At 40.2% G+C, this 13,979-nt stretch overlaps 1 protein-coding gene across 5 annotated transcripts in view; it reads left to right on the top strand.

Moving 5' to 3' along the window:
• ap1b1 (adaptor related protein complex 1 subunit beta 1) overlaps positions 1-13,979 on the top strand; it is a 58,110-nt gene that overhangs the window by 25,317 nt on the left and 18,814 nt on the right. For 3 of the 5 annotated variants that reach the window (XM_033043355.1, XM_033043353.1, XM_033043354.1), the window contains exons 9-16: positions 2,019-2,114; positions 3,181-3,296; positions 4,346-4,511; positions 6,138-6,236; positions 10,668-10,927; positions 12,845-13,052; positions 13,629-13,649; positions 13,897-13,926. In XM_033043355.1, coding sequence (XP_032899246.1) covers positions 2,019-2,114; positions 3,181-3,296; positions 4,346-4,511; positions 6,138-6,236; positions 10,668-10,927; positions 12,845-13,052; positions 13,629-13,649; positions 13,897-13,926 — 996 coding nt within the window. The remainder of the gene's footprint in view (positions 1-2,018; positions 2,115-3,180; positions 3,297-4,345; positions 4,512-6,137; positions 6,237-10,667; positions 10,928-12,844; positions 13,053-13,628; positions 13,650-13,896; positions 13,927-13,979) is intronic. The other 2 variants (XM_033043357.1, XM_033043356.1) reach the window with 1 other exon arrangement.

Genomic DNA, 13,979 nt, shown 5'->3' with positions numbered 1-13,979 from the left:
GCCAGTAATGAGTAGATAATCTCAACAAGGAAGTGAGTGGAAAGCTAATAGTTCACATGTTGTAAACTATAATATCTTAATCTCACTTTTTGTAGCAATTATTCTTTATCAAATGATGTTTGAATGATCAAATAGCTTGATCATTATTTCTTCTTAACAAAGGCAAAACGTCCAAAATACTAAATTCATGCACAGTTGGCATGACAATTCGGAATTTTTTTACCAGTTATAAATAATGTTAATGATCAAAATACTAACTAAAACGTGAACGCAGATGTTGCTTTTTTCAGTTAGGAAAATCCATTTGCAGATAATAAACAATGGTAATGTAGACAAATGAGCAGATGAGATTTAAAAAACATATATATTTAAAGAACCATTTGGCCTGTATGTTTTTTAAATGAAAAACTAAAGGTTAGAGGAGGGTAAGTGAGTTGACGACAGTGCTTATGGTTGGAGAAAAGATTGTTATGAAATGTTGAGTTATTTGGGTCTTTCACAAAATGCAATTTTATAGGGAGTATGCCCCTGTCATTGCTAAGTGCTTTGAGCGGCTGATCTTGGCTCACCTCAAAGCCAGCCTCCCCCCCACACTGGACCCCCATCAGTTTGCCTACCGGGCCAACAGGTCTACAGAGGACGCCATATCGGCGGCCCTACACTCTGCCCTGACCCACCTGGACAACAACAACTCCTACATCAGGTTGCTGTTCATTGATTTCAGCTCCGCTTTCAACACTGTCATCCCCGCCAGCTTGATCACCAAACTCAGCGGGCTTGGCATCTCCACCTCCCTCTGCAACTGGACACTGGATTTCCTCACCAACAGACCACAGTCTGTTAGGGTCAACAACCTCAACTCCACCACTATAACACTGAACACCGGCGTGCCACAGGGCTGTGTGCTCAGCCCTCTCCTCTACTCCCTCTTCACCCACGACTGCATCCCTAAGTACGGATCCAACGCCATCATTAAGTTTGCTGACGACACCACGGTGGTAGGACTGTTCAGTGACAACGATGAGTCAGCCTACCGAGAGGAGGTCCAGCACCTGACAACCTGGTGTGCCAATAATAACCTCGTCCTCAACTCCAAGAAGACGAAGGAACTTATTGTCGACTTCAGGAAGGTCAGAGGGGGCAGACATACCCCCATCCACATAAACGGGACTGAGGTGGAGCGCGTCTCCAGCTACAAATTCCTCGGGGTACACATCTCGGAGGATTTGTCCTGGTCCCTCAACACCTCCAAGCTGATCAAAAAGGCACAGCAGCGCCTTTACTTCCTGAGGAGGCTCAAGAAAGCCCACCTGTCCCCCCAGATCCTGACCAACTTCTACAGGTGTACCATCGAGAGCATCCTGACCGCCTGCTTCACGGTATGGTACAGCAGCTGCACTGTTGCGGACAGGAAGGCACTACAACGGGTGGTGAAAACCGCGCAGCACATCATCGGCACCCCGCTCCCTGCCATGGATGCCCTCCACCGAAAACGGTGTCTGAAACGAGCTGGGAAGATCATTAAAGACCCCTCCCACCCCAATCATGGACTGTTTGCCCTCCTCCCATCAGGGAGGCGGTACAGGAGCCTCAGGTCTCGTACCAGTAGGATGAGGAACAGCTTCTACAATCATACCGTCGCATTGCTGAACTCGGAGTCCCGCCGATAGATTCCTCCGGTCCCTCCGTCCCCATTGTTTAATTATTCTGCATTTTCTATTGTTCTGTATCCTCTTTTTTTTTTAATTTCTATATTGCACTACTACGGACTGACGCAAAACTGCATTTCGTTGTACCGATACTCAGTATTTGTGCAATGACATTAAAGTTGAATTGAATTGAATTGAATATCCCCCTGTTCCCTGTTAAAAATGGACAAAATTAATTTCAGTGTGGAGTAAGTAGGCAGTTTGCAACTTTTGGCACAAAATAGCACAATGGTCATATGGTTTGCTCAAATGTTAATTTTACTGAATTAATATTTTTATTCTGTTTTGCTTGACTGTCTCAATATGAAGGTTTTGGCAGAATTGAAAGAGTATGCAACTGAAGTAGATGTGGACTTTGTACGGAAAGCTGTGCGTGCAATTGGGCGATGTGCAATTAAAGTTGAGGTAAGAAATGTATTTTTATGTATTAAATGTATTTAAAATTATTGCTTGTACAATAAGAAGTCTTGAATCTAGTTTGTAATCCAAATCAAGAATTTATAGAGCTTGAAAAGACTGGGCTTCCACCCCATCAATAAAGGATAATTTTCTCTGGCTAGATCTGACGAGCTTGATGGCAAAGCAGAATTCAATGATGCTCACTAATGCAGTGTCAAATCATGATTTTGTTAAGGAAAACTGATAATGTGGTGTACTCTAGATTTCAGTAGTACTGGACCAATTGATTTACTTGATTATCTGTGGCACAGTGGTGCAGCTTGTAGAGTTGATGCCTCACAGCACCAGAGAACCAAGTTTGATCCTGACTTCAGATGTAGTCTGTGTGGAGTTTGCTCGTTCTGCCTGCGGTTTCCTCCATGCGCTCTGATTTCCTCCAGATGCGGGTTTGTAGGTTAATTGGTCTGTGGAGAAGGAGAGGATGAAAAAGCGGGATTACATAGAACTATTGTGAACAGGTGATCAATAGTCAGCGTGGCCTAGGTGGGTGAAAGGGCCTGTTTCCATGCTGCATCTTTAAATCAATTAATCCTATTTGTACGCCCAATATACTTTAAATTCTTTTTTTTTTGGATGTTACACAGTGATATAATCTTCTAGTGAACCCGATGAGCTGAAAGATAAGGCAGGACAAGGACTCTGTAAACTGAAGGGATGCAAGGGTACTAATTCTGGTTCTGCGCATATGCGAGGGACACTGGTTTTCTGATCCATTTGAAAGCAAATTATGTTTGTTTTACTTGTACTTTCAATAGATTTAACAAATTACGTATCTCCAAACATTAAAGTAATTGAATTCTGTTAATGCAGTGGATTGGCACAAACTGTTCCTTTGTAAAGCAGAGTCAATAGTGTCTGGTTATCAGAGTTAAGATGAATATTAAACCTGATTGTGGAATTTGAGGGTTTTAATTGACTGATATTAAAAAAATAACATAAATTGCAGTTTAAATTAGCATTAATTGAATTTTTCAAACTGGTGAAAAACTACTTAATGGGTTGTTTGTTTCAGCAATCAGCGGAGCGCTGTGTGAGTACGTTACTTGACCTCATTCAAACAAAGGTAAATTACGTTGTCCAAGAAGCTATTGTGGTAATCAAGGACATTTTCCGCAAATACCCCAACAAGTAAGTTCATGCTTTCTTCACTAATTTATCCATTTTATATCCCTGCGTGCAAACGCACTTACATATTTAACCAAATAAAGATATATGTATATATATAGGATGATTGAGCCAAGCAAATAATTCATTGCAGGTTGTTTTTTTTGTGTGAAATTTAATGTTATTCAGAAAACAATACAGTTTCAGAAGAAAATATTAAAAGCTTTTGCTGTGATATTTGGTTGTAAAGTTTGACAGAAATTACTCAAAGCAACTTCACAAATTAAACCTGTTGACTTCTTGCTTCAGTCGGGTCACTTTTGTCAGTAACTTAACCATGGTCCTTTGCAGTTTTAAATTTTAACAGTTATGTTGCCATTGAAGGTGAATTTTGTGAAAAAATATTTGCCTTGATTTTGCCACCTTCAAAATTAATTCCTTTTTTAAAATTTGTTTTGATATATTTTTATACCAGACAACAAAACATAATTGCAAAGGAAAGATTGCTCCAATTGACTGATTACAGAATTATTCATTTACAATCATGCTCGTTTTTATCTGCGTAATCTTTTGTTTCCCCGTCCATATCTTCCATCTTTTTTTAAATATTAAAGACCTCTGGTTTTATACAATTTATTTGAATCCACTCTATTTGCGTGATGTCTGGCAGATTTATTCACTCTAAGCTCAGCCTTTGCTGTCATTACTGAATGCAGTGGTATTAGTTAACGTTTGAATAAACAAATAATACTTTGCACACGTACTGAATACATTTCTGTGTATTAGAATGCGTGAGAATGTTTTGCTGTATAAATGTGTGCATTATGAAGATGCTAAATTGCCCGGTTAATTCAGAGCCAAGACTTTAATTAATATCGGGTTTAACATACAATTTGGGGTTTTCATTAATTTGACTCCACTTCAATCCAAGTTAAGCCCTTCCTCCGCATTTACATAGATTGATAGATTGATTCAATGATTATTTTGCAAAAATAATGTGTATATACGAGGAATATTGGCTGTTTTAAAATCTTATTCCTGAATGCCGTCTTAATGTCTTGCTTGTTGTTGAGGTATGAGAGTGTTATTGCAACACTTTGTGAAAATCTTGACTCTTTGGATGAGCCCGAAGCAAGAGCAGCAATGATATGGATAGTAGGAGAGTATGCAGAAAGAATTGACAATGCTGATGAGCTATTGGAGAGTTTCCTAGAAGGATTCCATGATGAAAGCACACAGGTAAGGAATAGCGTTTACATTTTCCTGGGAAAAGTAAGTGATTTATTTACACAGGGTGTTGAGTGCCTGGAAAACGCTACCTGGGGTTGTGGTTGAGGCAACTACAATAGTGGCACGTAAGAGACTTTTGGATAGCCATATTAATACACAGGGATATGAGGGATATGAAATTTGTGCAGGCAGTTAAGAGTTAGTCTTTGCATCACATTAGGCACAAACATAATGAGCCGAAGGGCCTGTTCTTGAGCTGCACTGTTCTATGTTAGATGCTTCTAGGGAGGCCCAAAGATAAGATAGTTGTTAAGACTCTTGTGAGATCCGGAAGCTGCAATGGAATGAATGCAAATGTTATGAAGGAAAAATACACGGCACTGGCACAATTAAAATAATTATTCATTTATAATGGTAGAATAGTATAAGAACATTAAAGGAAAGTGGTAGAGTGGAATAACAGTTTAAAATGTTTTGAAAGATGTGCAGTGGGAATAGTTAGTGGCCTTGCATTCCAAAACCAATACTAATGCAAGAAGGCAAGTTAAAATCACAGAATAGCAGTTTGAAAATTTGAATTCCGCTTCATAATATAAATATATATTAATAAAAGGCAAACTAAGTGGCTGGTTTGTCCAAAACGTTCACTGATTCATTTTTTTTTGATGGGCTGGTGTCCTGCATGTTCTCAATCACACTCTGTTAATTTGGTCAGAAAAAGATAGCTTATAATAAAATGTGCACATATAATAAGTATAGAGCTTTTAGAGACACAATGCCAATGGATATTATCCCCAACGATACTTGACGTTTCGGGTCAGAACTCTTCTTCAGACATGGTATTGACATTGTCTGAAGAAGGGTTCCAACCCGACATGTCACCTATTCTGTTTCTCTAGAGTTTTTGCCCGGCCCGCTGCTATTCCAGCATTTTGTGTCTTATCTTCGGTATAAACAAGCATTGGCAGTTCCTTTCTACACATACTTGAGGGAGTTCTTTGCCAGTGTGGTGCCTTCTTTATTGAAATTGCAAAATTCCTTATTAGGTGAAACAATTTTAAAAATAGCAAATAAAATGTGCAGAATATCACTTAAGGGGTTGGACAGGCTAGATGCAGGAAGATTGTTCCCGGTGTCCAGAACAAGGGGTCACAGTTTAAGGATAAGGGGGAAATCTTTTAGGACCGAGATGAGGAAAAAATTTTCACACAGAGAGTGGTGAGTCTCTGGAATTCTCTGCCACAGAAGGTAGTTGAGGCCAGTTCATTGGCTATATTTAAGAGGGAGTTAGATGTGGCCCTTGTGGCTAAAGGGATCAGGGGGTATGGAGAGGAGGCAGGTACAGGATACTGAGTTGGATGATCAGCCATGATCATATTGAATGGCGGTGCAGGCTCGAAGGGCCGAATGGCCTACTCCTGCACCTATTTTCTATGTTTCTATGTTTATCACTGGAGTTAATAATAATATTGATGACTTCTATTTACATTTTCTGTGTTGGGAATAATTTGCACTCTGAATGTAAATTGAATGCAATTTACAAATTCTAAGTCTCCAAAAATATTGCTATTTTGAACATTATTATTGAAAAATGCATTTTGTGATATTTCATGGCATTTTTATGTTTTATAACAGGTTCAACTACAACTTTTGACTGCCATAGTGAAGCTATTCTTAAAAAAACCGACTGAGACACAAGAACTGGTGCAACAGGTTTTAAGCTTGGCAACACAGGTTTGGTAACATTGTTTTCCTATGTTTAGAGAGTTACATAGTTGGGTGTGCAAATTTAATGAAAGCAACCTTGCTATAAATTGCAGGCAGCGGTACATTACTTCTGCTTTTTATTCCCGGAAGCACTTTTTGGTGTACTCTGGTTTATGCAGCATAATGGAATAATCCTTTTGGAAGTTGGGAAAATGATTATTAGTGGCTAATTTCAGTGTACAGGTAACACTGGAATTTAAGTGCTCAGCAAAGAAATATGTTGAGTTAATTTTTAATAGAGGCTTAGACTACATGACAGTTGATGCGTGGTAATGGAGTGTAAATCGTTTAAAGGAACTAGCCAGAGATTTTGAGTTTGCATACTTTATTTATTATTAGCAACTTAACTGCTAGTCAGTCAAAAACAGAAAAATAATCTGTATTTACAGAGAATCTGTGAAAGCAGTGTTTTTTGGACAGAAAGTTATCAGCTTGGATTTAACATGAATGAAGCTGTAGGATTTGATTGAAATCAGTACATGGCCTTCATATTTTGACGTAACAGAGCAGGACAGAGACTAGAGTCTTTGGTAAATGGGTTGTTTAAATAGTCATTCAGATAGTGAAGAATGCAAGTATATAGTTTTACTTTGGTTTATTGTCACGTCTACCAAGGTACAATGAAAGGCTTTTGTTGCGTACTGACTAGTCAATGGAAAGACTGTACATGATTACAATTGAGCCATCCACAGTGCACAGGTACATGATAAATGGAAAAGTCAGACTAAATATAGTCCGAGGGTCTCCACTGAGCTAGATGGTAGCTCAGGGCCTCTCTCTAGTTGTTGATAGTGGTTCAGTTGCCTGATAACAGCTGAGAAGAAAATGTCCCTGAATTTGGAGGTGTGCACTTTCACACTTCTATACCTCTTGCCCAATGGGAGAGGGGAGAAGAGGGAGTGACTGGGGCAAGACTCGTCCTTGAGTATATTCAAGTACTCATTAGACATAAGCTAGCAGATGTTGAAATTCGATGGTACTTTTTTGTCATGTACCTAGGTACAGTGAAATTCCACTTTTTGCAAACAATTCAGAAAAAATTATACCACACTCGTATATAGTACGCTATATGATTATAAAAGTTGTACTCACATGGTGTTGCCACAACTGAGTTCAATTTTGACCACTGTTAAACAGAACAGATCTAGAACAGTCGAAACAAGTCAAGTCAATTATCATATGCACAGATATGGTGAGGTACAAGTACAATGAAAATCTTGCAGCACCATCACGGGCACAGGACCTTCAGCCCACCGAGTCTGCCCCAACCACCAATCACCCCGTACACTAGCATTATCCAACACACCTGGGACAATTTACAGAGACCAATTAACCTACGTCTTTGGGATGTGGAAGGAAACCGGAGAACTTGGAGAAAACCCCCACGGACACATAGAGAATATACAAACTCCATACAGGCATCATGGTCAAGATCAACCCAGGTCCCTGGTCTTGTAAGGCAACAACTATACCATTGCGTCACTGTGCCGCCCAGTTAAATTTTCTATAAATCATGCGTCAAAATACATAAAATTCTGCAAGTCAGTAAAAAGAAAGGAGACCTTGTGGAATAAAAACAAAACATTATTGTAAAACACAATTAGCAAAGCAAGCCTGAAGTGCTGCAATACTAATGCCACAATTTTGAATAGCTGTGGAAGCTCTATTTATCTTACATTCTGTTGTGGAAGCACGGTGTTAAAATGAGGCTCAGGGGATCTTCAAGCTTTGCACAGGAATTGGAATTTGAGAAAATATCAGTTGGTCTTGGGGACAGTAAAACTAAAATGCTGTGCCAGAAGAAAAGTTTTCAGACAGAGTGAAACACATTTCTCAGTGAGTATGGAAGGTTTTGAAAGGAAATTCATGAGATCCATTTAATTAAAAATGGGTGAGACAGTGATGCAGTGGTTACTGCAGCTGTCTCAGAGCTTCAGTCACCCGAGTTCAGCACTGACCTCCAATGCTGCTTGTGGAGAGTCTGCAAGTTCACCCTTTGACTGTGTGTGTGTGTGTGTGTTTCTTTCAGGTATTCTGGTTTCCTCCCACATCTCAAAGATATACTGATTATTTGGTCAATTGACTACTGTAAATTGCCCCTGGCGATGGTGCCTGGTGGAAATATTATTTGTATGGTAGTGAGCAGATGTGCAGGAATATTTTACAGGAAAACAACTGGGAGAATGGGATTACTCTGTGAGCCGGTGTAGAATCAATAGGCCATATGGGTGCAAGCGTTGAGATGCACCATTAATTATTATTAGAATCAAGATCACTCTCTGCCTTGCATACATCCATCATAATTGAAATGTTGTCTTCCAATGCTGAACTGCAGTGATCGTGTCTCACATTCTGCAACAGTGGGCTGATGTGCAGCAGTAATTTAATTCACATTGTGAAATTAGTTACATGATGCAGGCCAGTTACAAAGAGCTTTTAGTCATGGTTTTAGAAACGATGACTGATGAAGTATTTGTAACTAGAGGACAGATTTAAAATAACTGACAAAATACCAATTCCGACAATTAGCAGAGGCATAATACATTACACAACAAATATTACTGTTCTGTAATTTTGAAGAGAGATTGTTACATTGGTATTTCTTTAAAGGAAAGATAAAAAGCATTTTTCTTTGTTTTTGCCACAGAATACTCATATACCTTCACTAGAGATCTACCTGCACATTCCGGATGAGATTTTTAACTCGCCATATTATAGAATTATAGAAATATACAGCACAGAAATGGGCCCTTATCACCCCTTTCACCCATGGCTACGTGATGGCCTTCACTGCTTCACTGCAAAATCTCAAGTTATCCCTACTTTGAAGAAGTTCTCCTTCGAGAGTTCTGCCATACCCTCTCTCACTGCTCCCCCTCTATGCACCTCCTCCAGAGATGCTGTCTGACCTGCTGGGTTACTCCAGCATTTTGTGTCTATTTACTATCTATATCCCATTTGACCTGTATCCCTCTACTCCTTTCCTGTCCAAATGCTTATTTGCCAATCACTAAAATTAAAAAAATTATAGCACCATCTGCAAGGAGAACTTGCATTTATATTTGTGAGCCTATAGGTTGTAGGTTCTCCAATATTATTTTCATCCTTGTGATTTTAACGTTGATCTAATGTGAACAGTGCCACAAATAATATGTCAATGAAATTGTGCAGAAATAAACTGTCAATTGCACACATTGCTGCTGCTGCACATTGCTGCAAAACCAGAAATTAGAAATCCATTTGCATAGTCATAGAGTGATACAGGGTGGAAACAGGCCCTTTGATCCAACTCGCCCACACCGGCCAACAATGTCCCAGCCCCTAGTCCCACTTGTCTGCGCTTGGTCCATAACCCTCCAAACCTGTCCAATTTATGTCCAACTGTTTCTTAAACGATGGGATAGTCCCAGCCTCAACTTCTTCCTCGGGCAGCTTGTTCCATACACCCACCATGCTCTCTGTGGAAAAAGTTACCCCTCGGATTCCTATTAAATCTTTTCACCTTGAACCTATGACCTCTGGTCCTCTATTCCCCTACTCTGGGTAAAATACTCTGTGCACCTATCTGATCTATTCCTCTCATGATTTTGTATACCTCTATAAGATCTCCCCTCATCCTCCTACGCTCCATGGAGTAGAGACCCAGCCTACTCAACCTCCCACCCCATAGCTCACACCCTCTAGTCCTGGCAACATCCTCGTGTGCAATGCCACCTCCAACTAAACTTTGAGAGGATAGATATTTCTTTAAATTTAATTGCTCTTGACTTAATCTGGTACCTTTTAAGGGATCAGCTACCCCTGGTGTGAATTGTACTTTAAAGAAAGAAATTTCAAAGTTGAATAACAGTAACTTAAAGGCTCTAATGTAGTTTAAACTTTACTTTAGACTTCAGAGATACAGCGCGGAGACAGCCCCTCGGGCCGCCGAGTCTGCACCGACTAGCGATCACCCCATACACTAGTACTATCCTACACACTAAGGACAATTTACAGTTTTACTGAACCCAATTAACCTGCAAACCTGTACATCTTTGGAGTTTGGGAGGAAACTGGAGCGTTCGATGAAAACCTACGCGCTGACAGGGAGAACATGCAAACTCTGTAGATACAGTACCCGTAGGCAGGATTGAACCCGGGTCTCTGTCACTGTGAGGCAGCAGCTCTGTCGCTGCGCCAGTTATCTATTTTTAGTTAGTGCAACAGTCCTTACAGGAAGTAATTACCACGCATTTTCTGCTGGGACGATTTATTTTGATAAAATTGTAAACTTGGTATCTCTCTTGATTACATTTGTTTATTCAGTGTTTGTTAACCGAATATCAATAGCAAACAATTATATACTGTTATGATGTGTAACTTGAGAATGATTTCTGGTGTATCTTTCTAATATTACAGGATTCTGACAACCCTGATTTGAGGGACCGTGGCTATATATACTGGCGTCTACTTTCCACAGATCCGGTGGCAGCAAAAGAAGTTGTATTGGCAGAAAAACCTCTGATTTCAGAAGAAACTGACCTTATTGAACCAACCCTCCTTGATGAATTAATTTGCCATATTGGAACACTGGCCTCTGTGTACCATAAACCACCCAGTGCGTTTGTGGAAGGCAGCAGAGGTGCTCAACACAAGAGGCTACCACCACGATCTGGATCGTGAGTACAAATGTAAAAGCTACTACAGTAAACCCTCGCAGTTTCAGACCTCTGTATAATGGATTTCAGTTATAGCGGACCAAGGTGCCCGTTCGTGGTGGCGCACAGCACAGCGCCAAGGTGGTGTCGGGGAGAGAGTGAGCAGTAAAACAATCTTTCAGAGTGTTGCATTGGGCTCGGGTTTGCAGCGGTTGCCACAAAGTGTCCTGGGGTGTTGGATACAGACGCGGCACGAGCCTGTCGTCATAGCAACGCAAGCCTCGGTCACCTGGTAACGTGCCAGGCTCCCGTGCATCGCGCCCCTCCCTTCCACCAGGTTACGCAACGAGCTGGTGCCATGCTGCGTGCTTCCGGTTGCGGGAGCAGAGAGAGCGAGCAGCATGGAGGCGGCGTGAGTACCAGGCCCATCCCTGGCACTCTACGTGTGGAGCCGGGGGCTCTGCGGTTCCCGGCCTGTGAATTCCCACTGGTTTAACCCCCCCCCCCCCCCCCCCGGGACTTTTCTTCACACACGGCCTTGGGTTAAACATTGATATTCACCCTCCACACCCGGTTATAGACAACATTTGGCAATAACTGGCAACGTTCATCTGCTTTCTTCCAATCCACCCAAGCAATCGGAAAATAATGTGATTTTATGGGTGTTTATTTCTGGCTTCTCAAAAGAGAGAGATCTTTAAAGCTTGAGTTTACCTCAGTGAAGTATCACAGCACCCACAAATTTCATTTGGATAGCTTATAACCCAGCAGTATGAACATTGAATTCTCCAATTTTAAATAAATTCATTTTACACTCTCCTTCCCTCCTTGCCCCCTTCCTACACCCTAGTCATTTTACAATTTCCACAGTTCTCCACATTGTTTCTCTTAATTTCACAATCACAATTTCTCTAGTCAACAATGGACCTACTAGGCACCATTCTGCCTGAGGTCATTTCTGGCTGGTCCTGGTTGGTCCTAGTCTTTTCTCGCTTCCAGCTCTTCACCACCCCCTACTTTAAGTCTGAAGATGGGTCCCGACCCAAAACGCCACCAATCCTTTTTCTCCAGAGATGTTGCCTGACCTGCTGAGTTATTCCAGCACTTTGTGTCTATCCAATGTATGACACATTATCAATGTAAATAGCATACTGCATCCCCTCCCCATTTTCTTGCAAAAAACATTTTGTATGCAAATGGCCCACATTTATTTTCCTGGGGATCATAAAAAATCTTTAGGTGAAATATTGCCTGATCTATATTGTTGAGTTCTTCCATTATTTTTTTTTTTTCTCCCCATTTTCTGCATTTTCCTTGAATTTTCCTTCCATGACAGAGATAATGAGTCCTCAAATAACTATTTGAGCCAGGCTGCAGAACATGCAGATTCGTTTATTTAGCCTTCCTCTGGCCACACTATTGCGTTCCAGTATTCTGAAAGAATTGGATCAGAAAATTGTGAAATGGAACGAATGTTTGTGTCACTGAAGATCATTGATCCCAACTTTGTGACCTAATTTCCTCACACTCTTCACCACATCCATTAATCCCCAACCCTTTATAACTCTGAAGATAGACAAAAAATGCTGGAGTAACTCAGTGGGACAGGCAGCATGGGAGACGTTTCAGGTCAAGACCCTTCTTCACCCCAGAACATCACCCATTCCTTCTCTCCAAAGATGCTGAGTTACTCCAGCATTTAGTCTATCTTTGGTGTAAACCAGCATTTGCAGTTCCTTCTTACACCTTTATATCTCTGTTTTGGCATCTATCTTACTTCCGCAGCTACCTGCTATTTTTGCCGTCTCTCCTCTTTGAACACGTGCTTTACAAATGCAAGAGCCTGGGCTGCTGATTTGTTCTCCAGTAACACCTACAGAATCAACATAATAATTAACCATTGTATCTAATGTCCTGAATTATTCTCTCTTCCCTTAGAAATGAAAGTACCGAGAGTCCTGATGTGACTGCGACAGCGGCACCCCAGGCTGCTGAGCAACAACCTGCTGTTATTCCTTCCCAGGGTGATCTTCTGGGCGATCTTTTGAATCTTGACCTTGGTCCCTCTGTCAATGTTCCTCCTATCCCCTCTTCAACAGTTCAGATGGGTGCCATGGATCTGCTTGGTGGTGGATTAGACAGTTTGGTAGGCAAACAGCTAAAAGGCTTTTTAGTTAGCAAACCTATTTAGAATTTGTGAATGCACTTATCTGATTTTGTTAACAAAAATGTGTGCTGTGACTTTTTTGTGGCTGTGGAATTCATTTAGAGTTTACTTCGTGAATTGCTGGAGTTTAAACATATAGGATTTAAAAACTAATTTCACTACTCAACCAACATTTTCTTTGGATTTTCAGTATAAAAGATTAGAAAACTTAAATATTGTTAATAAATTTTGCTCAATTGATTTTGCGTAACACTTCCTCTTATTTTCCTGTTGCTTTGTAATGAGTAATAGATTTAATCCATTCTATGAGAGCAATGTATTTTAACAAGTTACAGAAGTTTAACAATTCAACTGATGCACTGAAATGATAAACACCTAGTTAGCATTGAATTGACTCATTCTTTTTAGTTGATATGTTTTAGCTATAGTTTGTTTATGTACTCTAATAATGCTGTTTTCTCTTCTTCGAATTTATGCTGTTCTTTTTTTACTCCACTACTGCTTGCATGTGAATGTCCTTGCGTTGCCTCTATCTATGTCTATTCGCATTTGAAGATGGGCGATGAGACTGAAGGGGTACGACTCTGTCCTTTTGGGTGTTAGTTTTTGTTTTCGAGTTAATTTAGAAGGCTAATAATTTAATGAATTTTATAATACCGGAATTGCTGTGGTTCCAATCATTTAAGTTTAATGGTAGAAGATAAAATCATCGTTTTTAATATTGTAAAGATAAAATCAGAACTTAACATTTGAAACATTAAACACTTTTATTCAGAATTTGCTTTTCTTTCTCAATTGTAATTTTAACTTTTTCTTTTCAAAGCTTGGTGGCGATATCGGTGGAAGTCCAGCAGTAAGTAAATACTTACTTTATAAATGCATGAGTGGAAAAAGGCAGATGTCTTG

This window comes from Amblyraja radiata, chromosome 25 (genome assembly GCF_010909765.2).
Source record: "Amblyraja radiata isolate CabotCenter1 chromosome 25, sAmbRad1.1.pri, whole genome shotgun sequence".
In the NCBI taxonomy this organism is placed as follows: Eukaryota; Metazoa; Chordata; class Chondrichthyes; order Rajiformes; family Rajidae; genus Amblyraja; species Amblyraja radiata.
The sequence above is the reverse complement of the archived record's forward strand: the minus strand, read 5'-3'. Positions and strand labels throughout refer to the sequence as shown.